Raw genomic sequence first — 12821 nt, 5'->3', positions numbered from 1 at the left:
GATAGGTTGGAATGAGAAGAAGCAGAAGTATGGTGCTGATGAACATTCCCTCGCCATAATCTCAGCCCTACATGCCATCGGTTGTGAATCGACTTTTTCTTCAAAAATAAATGATAATGGGCATGGAACAAAATGAATTGAATAAAAAGTAGCACGAAAAAGTACATGGTTAGCATTGAGCAATTTTTCTCTGCAGGATTCAAGGCCGAGGGATTTTATGCGGAATCTCATGCGCACCTGCAAAATACGCAGAGGCTATATAAAATCTACGGCCCAACTACTGATTTGTAACAATTTATTTTGAGTACCAAGTTTAGTTGTGACACTGCCACCTTATCAACTGAACAGTATAAACTATTCAATACAACAAACAAGATCATTGTCACCGAACTGTGCCGAATTGACATTTTGTGAGGATCCGCGGGTTCAGATAACGCTTAACAGAAACCGGAGTACATATGATGGCCGTGAACTGAAATAAAGCCTTAAATTCCTGGATAAAAGTTCTTCCAAAAGCCTCTACGGACTTTTCGGTGAGACTCACGTTTGCACTCTAGTTTCACACTGTTTGGTGTATATTACCATTTCAGTTTTCTCAATGCATCTGTCGCGTCACAATGGTCGGGCGCTGAAGCCACCAAAATATGCTAGCATTTCTCACAATTAGTTACGCAAGTTTAGAATTTCATTGCAAACTTTGCATCGCAAATTGAACGGACATTATTACTGGTTTGTTGCGTGATAAAGCGGTGCGTCGGTGAAGAGCGATCCAGTAGCAGTACACACTTAAATATTGATATCTTAATGGTGGAACTCGTGATTTGCGACAGGTCGGATTGAGACTATGTCTGGTTGGAATGTCTATTTCTGTTTTGATTTATCGATGTCTAGATTATCTCCGAACTTACCCGTACGGATTTGTGCTCCCTGACATTCGCCGCCCAATTTACTTGCTATTTTTGCTAGTTTGTCTGATACTGAGTTTAGTATATATTATCCGATAGAGTTTGTAATCCCTAATTCGTAAAGCAGCCTAAATTAAATTGAGTTTAACATGTCGGCTGATCGGATCAGCCGTGAAACACTGTTTCCAAAACCTTTGTTGCCTTTTCGTAGCTCCAGAGCTAGAATCTCCGTGTTTTTTTTCAAATTCAAATAATTACTCGCTTTACTTCCATAAATAAACAAATAAAAACATTGGCAACAAATGTGGCAAACTGATGATAGCCCTTAAAAATCTCGCAAATGTCACGCAACAGGAGAAAACCCACAAATGAAAGCATTGTAATACTGCTCTCCAAAAAAACGGGTAAAATCGGAGAAGCCAATCTACACAACCACGCCCGTTTAAGCAAGTACGATTCTGATTCAAATTTTGTCAGCTAATTTTATGCCATAGTATCAAAACCAGAAAGACGAAAAAAGAGATAATCGATCTTGGAATTGAGAAAGTGATACGATTATATGGGCTGCCGAAAGCTCAAACATTGAAAAGGACCTTTGGAGAGGTTAGACCATTTACTGACTAGACCTAAACAGGGTGTCACTAATTACGGACGATTCCTCAAGAATCTACGAAATGTCGATTTAGAGGATGATGAGCTTGTGTTGGCATTCGACGCCACCGCCATCTTTATAGTCTCAAACCTCTAAAAACAAACACAATGGAACCAATTCATATTCAACCCGACAAAAATGACTATGAAACCAGAAAACTGACAGGGACGCTTGGGTTATTCGAGCTGCACTTCAAATTTCATTTTACAAAATTGTACCAGGGTACAGGGAAACAACCAGAGAATCAACAAAATCAGGTCTAATTGAGGAAACCGTGATACGAAATTTAGATTCAACACATAGAAAATATGTTTATCTCTATTGGAAACTCAGCATGAAATACGCACGGACTGGCCAAAAGCATATCAGAGGCCCTATCGCTAGCCATTAGCCGGCCTAAACATGTTGGAATAACCAGTCGCCTGCTCATTATTGAGATCTCCAGCTCTTTTAAGTTTTGGGCTTAGGTTTTGGCATTTCCTCCGGTACAACACCAAGCAAGATTTAAAGGGGGACAAGAGAAATGAATGGAGAATAAAAGCACTTATATTGAGTAATAAAAGGCAACAAATTTTCCTAACTCAGCTCTAACATGCAACACCAGTAGGAAGAAACAAACAGAATAACAGCGCTATCTTACATTTCCGATTCATTTAAGTTAATAGCGGCAGCGACGCGAATGAAATTTAACCTTGGAAACTTTCACTTCAAAACCGGAGAGCAAAATCAACCCGGACAACTAAAGCGACTAGACATATTGCAACAAATGTAACGTAATCTATGGAGCAAAAGAAAACGAAACGGTCTTTATGTGTCAATGATATCAAGATGGACATCAAAAAACATGGTGTACGTTCTTTGGTTTCCATAAGAAGGTCGTTATTCCAATCGGGATAGCCTGAAGAATCTTCCGGCAAAGGTGAACGACACAGAGTAAAATTTCAAATATGCTGCTATACGAAGAATTTAATTAACCAACACATTGAAGAGGATCCAACATACGCACCTCTGCGCGTAGGGATCCAGAACACCAATTAAACAAACCGCTGGATGGCGGTAAACAAAGGTCCCGGGGACAAGAACAAATGCATGGCTAGGGCAAAAGTGGTCGAAGGGTACGAAGTCCAGCTCTAAGGTTATCCAGGCAAACAGTCGAATTAGTAGGACTGTCACAAAAGCAGGTGATTGGGAAGTAACTTTCACTATTTTCATAAAGGAAACTACTCACGAGGTTGCTGAAAACTCTTCGACAGCCCACGACCGGTTTCGCCCTTCTTGGGGCTCACCAAGTAGGCGTAGTCCCCGAGTTTCCGTCAACCTTATGTTCTACTTGAACCCAAATTGGACTGTTTTCAAGAAATACACTCATTTGTAAATCGATTTGGTTTTCACGAGAGAAGAGCTTCAGCAACCATGTGAGTAGTTTCGCTTATGAAAACATGCTGCGATATCTCGAATATCGTGCCAACTAAATCATGAGGCGGCCTGTGTGCAGCACATTTAGTTGTAGAATATCACAAACCAGAGATTTAGTTGAGTCTCTCGTGAAAACCAAATTGATTTGCGAATGAGTGTATTTCTCGATAACTTTCACTATATTTTAAAGATGCACATATAAGTCCATGCATGCTACTAGTGAGCACACATCCACAAACCTGCCATTCTATCGCACTAATCAATCATATCCTGATAATTTCACCTGCGTTGGTAACGAAACGTTTGCAATCGCGAAGTCAACGAACAACCGATATCCTCTTCTCTAATGGTAGGCATGTTTAATTTTGAAGAGATATATTAATTCCCGGATACTTTTGAACGTAGTAAAGAACAAAGGAGACTGGGAGCGGATGAGAATCAGGCGTGCGGCTTTTTATGCAGTGGATGTGTGGAACACAAATTCCACATATGTGCCACATGGGTCAGAGTCAAAGTTTGTTTAGCTGGAGCTTCCGTGACTGCTTGTTTTGGGAGAAGATACTACTGTTTGGACTATTAGACTTATTCAGACTCTGTATCAGTCGATGGTTGTTATGAGAATTTTCCAAAATGATTCACTTTTGTGTGGTAAATAAATAAATAAATGTTCAAACGCACAGATCAAGGTCAGAAAGGCAAAGTATTTCGATAACTGAATAACGTTTACGTTCATGGCAGTGGTCGGGTTGAACGGGATGGCCTCACTTGGTTCCTCTGGAAAGTCTACCCAAACGAGACACTATTCTGTCCTATTGAGAAAAACCTGCCATAGATGAGACTCCGATTTCTTAGCTGCACTCGGTTTTCCCTGGAGGAATGACAGCACTGTGTGTAACTGTTGACAGATGATCTCCTTGAAAACAGCTTACCATCCAAAAATTTCAAATCTCCACTAAGATACGTGTTACTTATCAAACAGATGGCATCGGTACATCTTGGTTTTCAGTGCAATGTTGGTGCAAATCTTTAGTTTGGTTATGGATATTAGCTGCTGCTCTATAATGCTTAGGTAGTTCAACTACCGTCAACTGACATAGATGAGTCAAAGCTGCTCAATTGTATCCATCCCTTATGCATACAATGCTCTCTGTGTAATTATAACTGAAGTAACTACGCGACATCGACAGCATGACATCAGTGTTCGACACCGATGCTTCACTGCCGTACAGAAGGAACTAGGCACTCATATTTATCCCTCCTGAGTGTTCCTTCAATAAAGGTTCCTTGAAACGGAAAATGCTGGAGTTATACTGCCGGGAAATTCGGTTATATTATAACTGCTTCCCCAATAGGATGTCAAAATTACGGTTCATTGTGAGGAGAGAACATTATGTGGCCATCAGACCATGGGATTTTGTAACGCAACTAGAAATGACGTCAGAGATCTGAATCACACTGCGCAAAACATGATGCAGCTGGGCAACTATTGTAAGCCGGTCACTGTATTAGAACTCTGATATCTTTAAAGCCCAAAACGTCTACAACAAGCAGGAACATTTTGTTGCAAAGACTGTGCTGACAATTCGTTTTGCTTCTCTACCACATCTCAAAAGTAGTTTGAAAAGCACCCGTCTACTTCATATTCTTGCCTTTATATTAGTCCTTTTTGTTCACGTTTCCCCAATAACACACTAAAGAGTCAAACCGGTGCCGAAACCCGGTAAATGACGGATTTGACCTCCAATGAAACTGCCACGTGGTCCCGAAGGTCAAATCTGATCTTGAAAATACGCGGCAGGAGAGTGGTGCGAAGAATAATCTCAGTGATAGTTTGTTCAGTTTGCACCTACATAGACAGCATTAGGTAGACTGTTGCAACAAGTTATACAGATGTTTCCCTCAAAACTGTTCCTGACTGTTCTATATCTACAAAACAGAATCATATTAAGAACTGCATAGCTCACCAGCTACTACGAGAATCAAACCGATATTCGTCTATCATAGTCAGCTATGTGCCCAAGCGTATTATCAAATGTTTAAACTCTAGTTAATTTTCGGTGCATGTGTTCTAGAATAATATCCGTTGGTAAATTAAAGAGATAACATATCCGTTGTATAAACAATTCCACATAGTTTCACAGTGTTCCAGATGTTGGAAAGTATAGTGAATGGGATCGGATAACTCAGTCCGTTGTTTATCACATCTATTGTGATTTTTTCCCGCATATCTTCGAATTTGGAACAACTCTGTCCCAGCCAATCCATCCCAAACAGTCAATAAATGCGTTTAAGACTTTAGGAATAACTTACAAAGCCTATTAATTGGTGTGCAGCGAATATATAGTCTGCAAAAAATCATAACTAATTCGACTTGCAGCTGACAACATAGCTAGCAGATAACAGTATTTTTATTCTCCGTTATCAGAGCAAGACTCTTTAGAAAACGGTTGCCTCATTGCTAATAATCCCAACTGATAGCTGATTTCATTTCTTATATCTCGTAGCGCACACAATAACCATCAAGTAGATGTCTTGCCGCAACATACGACAAATTCCTGACGCACCTTGAATGGCTGCTTCGAAGTGGCCAGTCCCATAGGTAAACGGTGTGGGTTTCAAAGGTTTTGTGTATTCAAACCTTAATGGGCTAAAAGAGCGAGTCGTACTCATCACAATGAGTGAAACAGTATACCGTTTCACTTATTATGCGTAAAAGTACTGATCTGCTTTCGAACCAGCACCAGCATGTGATTCGTTTCCTCAAAACAGGTTATCTCTCAAAGAAAGGAGAAATTCGTGCATCGGAATTTTTTCTCTTATTCTCTAAGGTTATGCGGGTTACGGGCTTATCTCTCTGAATATATCCCATGCGAAAAACTTCCTCCTCTTTGTTTCCGCTTTTTACTACGGATGGCTTTCTTCTTTCCTTTGCACATCGAATGTGACCCTCCTCTAACTCCACCTATTTGTCACTAATATTCCGGGTGGAATAAGGTTGCGCGGATGCCGGCACCATGCTAGGGAAATTCGGCTCAGGTCAAAACATTCACCGCCTAATTAGTGCGCACCAGATTCTCCTCTTTTTGTTGCCAGTGCACCAGTGAAACAGAGGCGCTTAAACAACAGAGGTCTTTCCTGTTATTTTCCAGTCATATTAGCATTTCTGGATTTTTTATTTCAATCAAGGTTTGACCGAGGTGAAACAAATTAGCCTAATTAGCCTTAATCTTTTTTACTCGATTCTTCACCTCGGGCGTTGCAAGCAGGATACCGCCTAGCCCAGCCTCTGAGCATAACTCGCTACCATGATGCTCATGAACGAGACGGACGTGACCAAGCAGCCTGAAGTTTACTCGTCAGCACACCATCCACATAGGAAATTAAATCTCACATGACAATTCAAGCATCTCTTGGTTGTAAACTAACGTTGAATTTTTTTGGCTTAATCAATGATAATTTCTTGACTTTTAGACACTGATTGCAAATGTCCGTATGCTCACGGTTCCTGTCTTGAGCCAGACTGACACACAATTTTTGTACTTCAGATTTCGACGTACTTGAGTAACGAGTGATATTTCCAGGGTTGTGCGTTCTGTAGTTTGGTGGTCTTCTGCAACGGTCATAAGGCAGAGAAATTAAACTCAGTCTCACATCAATACAGTGCAACGCTTTCACCCGAAGTATAATCAAACGGCAGTAGACTGTCAGGCTTCAAAGCTTCGTCCGATATCGCTGACCGTGAAACACAAAGATTAGTTTTGTCAAGTAATGTTCTGAGAAAATCTCAGGGACATTTTCTTCATGACTCGCGTGCCCCTCGTTAGTTCTAAAGGGTTCAGTCGGCAAAGGCGTATTCAAGAGTTGGAATGATGAGGAGTTATTAGGTGTGCGGGACAGTCAAATGTAAATGCAGACTGAGTTGCTACTTGGATAGCTTGCCAGAAACATTCAAGCGGTCATTTACTACTTTAATGCTTCCACTTATTCCAAAATTATGGTTAAGAAAGCAACTTTGGGTCCTGCCATCAATGGTCATGGACGAATAAACTTCCCATTTTTACAAACACAACAGTGGCTTTTTTACCTGCCAGGCAAACGACAAAATTTAGTTATTCGGATTGTTGTAAACCCACGAAAAACTAGAGGTGAATATCCAAAATTTAAAAACAAACCGAAGAAATTGACTGAAGATAGTCTGCTTAGTTGACTGTTATCTGTACTGGGACCGCCAGTCTATTCTCACATGGTTCTTTCATTACGTTCAAAGGCATCATTGAAATGACCTGACCTCTTGCTGCACCGTTCGTCTTGGTTGTGTTTCGTTTTGAAACACCATGAAGAGGCTGGAATATTCTGCAATACGTGTATGTATTGCATTATTTCTCATTATTGCTCATATTGCTCACTAATTTATTCTATGACGGCTTGAAATATGACTGCGACGAGTACCGTTGACACTAGTGCAACCTAAACTGATGTTCCACCGGCTGGTTTGGTTTCAGTGAAGAACACAGGAATGTCTGACCCTGAATGAGTAAGTATTTTTGTTTTTTAGTTGCATTTTGCCCATGTACTGAGTAGTACCTCATTGGCTATCTCCTGCCGCTATAGAAGAGATAAGACCGTAGACAACAATTTCGACAACCCGGGTTTAATCCCCACATGAACACTCTTAAGTTGGCTACCGGCTTTTATCTTTTGAGGGCGATCTGGCCACTTTTGGGATAAATTTCGAAAGCAGTCTATTTCTTCATTTAGCTTTCAGCTAACAAACCACCGCATTTAAACTTCTTCGATAATCTGTTTGTAGACTCTGACGGAACACAAGAGGCTGTTACTTTTTACTGTGAGAAATAGTTGGTAAAACGAATTGCTAAATAATCGTCTTGAGGCCATGGATCTTTGCATTAAATAAATGATACAAAACTCTCTTAGCCATCAAAAAGTTACGACATCAGTTGAAGAATGTATAGAGTTATTGCAGTTTTTGGTCAGTACCAGACTTACTGGCGTTGTTAGTAAGAAATAACATGTCACAACACGGCTCTCAGCCTTTCCAACTTGACGCTTACTGGGATGTATCCCTATCTTAAATCACCCGTTTAATAACCCTTCACTACCTCCGCAAATGGCCTAGGATACTTATTTTACTGTATATTTAGCTCTGCCTTTTTGACATGGCATGTGTAACCAAACTCACTATTTCGACACGGAATGGAGCTACATAGTCACCACTGCCAAAAATATTGCTGCATATTTTAGCTGCAAAAGCCTTCTGATCCCTAGCTTCCATACCATTCAAAAAAGCACAAGGGCTGAGATACTGCTAGTTTGGCAAAGCCTGCACAGGAGCAGTCGCGATGTCTGGGGTCGACCGCGAACCACGAACCTTCCAGTCGCGCCTTGATCCTATGAGCTGCAAGAGGCAGTCTGCTTCCCATTTAACTAGAGTACTTTATTATGCCATAACGGCGCATTTCAACAGAGAAACCAATAGAAAATGTCTTAAAAGATTGCTTGTTTGCATTTTATGAAGTTGGTTTTTCCAAAACTTCATGGCGTGTTGATAGGTAGATGCTAAATTGCAACTGAGTAAAGCAATAGCCAGAATGTACAATTCATTGAGTTAAAAAAGAAAGATGTATTCACTTGAAACTTTCTGCTAGTTTCATAATGAACAACTTTTATTGATTAGTACAGAATTTTGCATCTGCCTATACCAAACGTATATGATTTTAGCTTGTTTTACATCATTGTCCATCCAATAGGAGTGTTTGATGGCAAGTTATGTTAGGCTACGGACAGATGAACGGTTATCATCAAATATATGAACTGGCAGTGATGCGGGTTAACACAGTATCATGTGCAATCCGAAAGTGTGATCTTGGTCATACAAAATACGCAAAAATGCCAACTGCAGAAGCGCACATCTCCCGAATAGGGATCGGTTACAGCAGGATTGCGTGATTAATTTTTCAATAAAATAATTTGTGTGGGCAAATACTCTAACAACAACAGATTTACACGAACTGAGGGTCCCAAATCACCCTTTTGTTGTTCCGAAACCGACATTTTGGCATATTTTGCCAACTAACTGAGTTTCGTGTTTAATCACTTAGACTTCAAGTGAACGATGGTACTGACCTAGAGGTAGGGATTAATTAGCAAAACAACTTTTATTTCTTAGCTCTATCGTCAAATCAAAATTTCTATTATGAGCCTCGCGGATACTACTTAAGACACACCTGGACAAAATAAGTTTGTAGGTGATTACTTGGTTGCAAACGTTTCCAAAAACGTCCTTTAGTATCATTCACAAGTTTAAAAATCCTCAGTTTGTTTTTGTAAAAAAATACATGACACTATGGTTTCTACAGAATCCGTAAGGCAATACTTGTGTGTTTCAAAAACAAGCGTGAGTTTACAAAGCCCACTGAACTTGTCGGTATAAATTAGGTAAAACATATGAAATCCATTTGAACGCACGGGACTTTTGAATTAAAAATAACATTTGCAGTGTTCTACCGAATACTACTATTCTACCAAAACTGTTTGTTCAATCTGATCACCTGATAGACAGTCAGTTTGAACAGCCGACGTCCGTATGATAGAACCGTCAACTTTTAAAAGTATACAAAATGGGTGTGCCTTGCGATGCGTTTCTTTGATTAACAATCGCTTAAAACAAGCGTTTTTCTTCAGTCACACTTAAAGCTTTTTATATCTGTTGTGAATTTTGCAGAATATGTATTATTTATATCCCTATCACCAAAACAATCGCCTTAGAATAGGAGTACAAGAATGAAATGAATATCACCGCAACTTCAAGTTATTGAACTATAAAATTCCTGATAAAGTTCTCTGACAATTTGGTACTCATATTAAGCTTGTTGTAGGTCCTCACTGATTATCCATTAATTTATTATTTTTAAACGCAGAGTCATATTACACCCACCAATTCAGTGATTTGGCAACGAGTTCCTTATTTTATTAAAAATAAAATTAACCGATCATACTCTAATCCTATACATAAGTATATAGTAGACTGTGTGTCGATACTAGCGAGTTTGGGTTTTATTAAAAACCTGTTTTAGTAGCAGAAGTAAATGGAAATTCCAACTCAAACCACCTTGACCATCCTAGATTTTTAGCCTATGTAAAGTAACCTCACGACAGGTCCACAGTCCTGTGGGTTGAGCCACGGATCACTCAATACCGAGTCTTATGGAATTCAGCAGTATTATTTCATTAAATAAACAACATGATTTAACATGCGGATCAAAATCATGAGGACTCCATAATTTGTATTTTCAGAGTTGGTTGAAGTTTAACGCAGTGACAATGGTTGTGAAATAAGTAAAATCATCGGCTTTTTTGTTTAGCACTAAGCTGCTGCAGATTAGAAATCACACATAAAACAAGCGCGTTATGAAGATTTGTAAGATTACCTGCAAACCGAGTAGGCAAAACGCTGACCTTAATGGGTCATGTTTACTCCCTCTTTCCTTACTAGAAAAACACAGTGGAAGATGATGGTATCGTCCTTTGGCTTTTTGTGCGACGAGAATAAATAGTTAATGCTTCAAGGACAGAAAAGATTTTTAAGTCTAAACACTGACTTATCACATAAAGTCAATGACATTCGGTGGCGAACCATCTAACCTTGTACGAACTTCAGTATATGACATACAACACGAGATAAAACGTACTCTCCCGAGTGAAATCAAGCCACCAAGTTACTAAAGTTAGCGAATCTTTCTAGGATGGACATCATTATAAATAAGATGGTAACATTTAACTGCCCAACACGCAACAAAATTTAAAATCCCAACTCGGCTCAGTAGAACTTCGAGTTCAACCATTTCAATTGCTCATTTGAAACAAACTGGTTCTGAAAGTTTCAACTGTTCTCCTGCAGTTTGCTCAAAAATTGAAATAACTTAATTAAATTAAAACGCTTTCTTTATCATCATATCACTGTGGTTCTGTTAAATGAAACGTCTCAGCCAGACTTTAGTGTTAGAGGAAAAGGTAGAAGAATTGTTGCTGCAAATAACACTTTCATGTCTACGGAAATACAAAATTTTGTCTAAAAACACCAGTTTATGCACTCTTAATCTCACGTTACTTTTAGAAAAAGGGAAGGTTGTCTTGAGCATGAATCAGCGCATTATTGCAGGTTTCATGGGACTCCAAATTTTTCTATCTATGAAGCATCTGGCAGTACTCTACTGAACTGTAAATTTTGGGCATTTTTGTTAATGTTACTGGAATGCAGAACGCAGAAAATGATCGCTCTGAAACGTTTGACGTTAGCGACAAATCAACGTAAAACTGAAAAAAATAGACAGAGCTATGGCATTGCAAATGTCGGTGATTTTACTCAGCTTGTTTTTAGTATTTAGAGCTCATTTGATGCTCATCAAGCAGCTGCTAGGCTACGGGAAACCGGCCTACCTTTCCCTTAGAGGGAGGAACAAAACTTAGTAAGGCGTGTTCGCACTATTGCGCGCGCATGACCCTTAGGCCACGCTGCATAACTTCAGCGATATTCACAGCTTATTTTGCTTGCTCTAGAGTGTTCTCACAGGCCAACATCGTCAGTTATAGAAGTAAACCAGTAATAAGTACCGGTGCTCAGCCGCCACGCAATCAAAGGGGAAGAATTTCCTGGTGAGGGGAAAGAGAAGGAAAGTGAAGGGACTTGTTGCGGTTACTCTTAATGACACTGAGGAAGGCGCTCAAGAACACTTCGCTAATGCTTTTGAGTGGCATCAAAACAAACATACAAACATGTAAGTATCACATCAAATAGGAATACCGCCACTTAGGTGGATTGAGCGCACCTTGTGAACCACAATCGGTATTATTGCGCAGTACAACGACAGGGGGACTTTAACTAAACAGTTCCACTAGAAAATTTCAGCATCTGCACAACTAAAAACAGTTGCGTGCCATGCGGGCCTGAAATAAATGCTGTGTTTCTTATCAAGATGAAGCCAAAGCACTTGTGAAAACCACTTCATTGATGAAACAAAGGGAGAGGTAAGATTCCGTCATCACCAATTGGTTATGCCTTCGCTTGTAGCTAAGCTAGGGAACATAATCCGCTAAAACAAAACAAGGTTCACATGTTCTTCTCGTCATTTCCCTAGGTATCTACTAATTTTCAAAGTCGGAGAATCTATGCGTCATGTACCTGCAGCAGCTACATACACAAAATGGGCCGGTAAATAACATGTTTTGACAAATTAGGAATATCTTCTGTAATTATTGCACTCACTTTTCAGGTTTGAGATCACGATAAACTATTCCATGTCTATGTAAATAATCCAAAGCAAGGGCCAGTTCGGCCAGGTAAAACTTCACATCTTCCTCCGTAAACATGTACTTTGCCTGTGAGGTTTCTCTGTAAAGCAACTTACTTCTTTAGACAGGCGAGAGAAAAGATCACCACCCCTCAGAAATTCCAGGATAAGGTAGACCTTCCCTTCTGTTTGAAAGGCTTTTGTCTGGCTAAGACAAGAGTTGATAGCACCGGCCTACCATATAGAAGATTGACAATGAATGGATGCCGTATTTGGGTCAAAATATCTCTTTCCATTTTTGTCCGAACTCTATCCCTCACTGGCTGTAATCCAACGGGAACCTATGGGTGTTACCTTTCAAAACTGCTTTCTTCAAAACTTTCATAGCATACAAAGTTCCTTTATCTCTTCCTGTGTTTTTCCTAACGAGGAAAACCTAAAATTTTGTTAGCAGATGATGAAATATGTTTACTTTTCCAAAAGAACCCTGGCCAAGGACACGCAACAACTCGAAATCTTCCCGCCCAGCTTTCTCTGCTG

General features: G+C 39.8%; 1 protein-coding gene across 1 annotated transcript in view; it reads right to left on the bottom strand.

Moving 5' to 3' along the window:
• Positions 1-12382, bottom strand: part of T265_09868 (hypothetical protein) — a gene marked incomplete at both ends in the record, with an annotated part of 94249 nt that extends 81867 nt beyond the window's left edge. The window contains one exon of the mRNA XM_009176073.1: positions 12257-12382. Coding sequence (XP_009174337.1) covers positions 12257-12360 — 104 coding nt within the window. The remainder of the gene's footprint in view (positions 1-12256) is intronic.
• Between the last annotated feature and the right edge of the window lie 439 nt (positions 12383-12821).

The sequence above is a fragment of the Opisthorchis viverrini genome, assembly GCF_000715545.1.
Source record: "Opisthorchis viverrini unplaced genomic scaffold opera_v5_312, whole genome shotgun sequence".
NCBI classification, from domain to species: Eukaryota; Metazoa; Platyhelminthes; class Trematoda; order Opisthorchiida; family Opisthorchiidae; genus Opisthorchis; species Opisthorchis viverrini.
The sequence above is the reverse complement of the archived record's forward strand: the minus strand, read 5'-3'. Positions and strand labels throughout refer to the sequence as shown.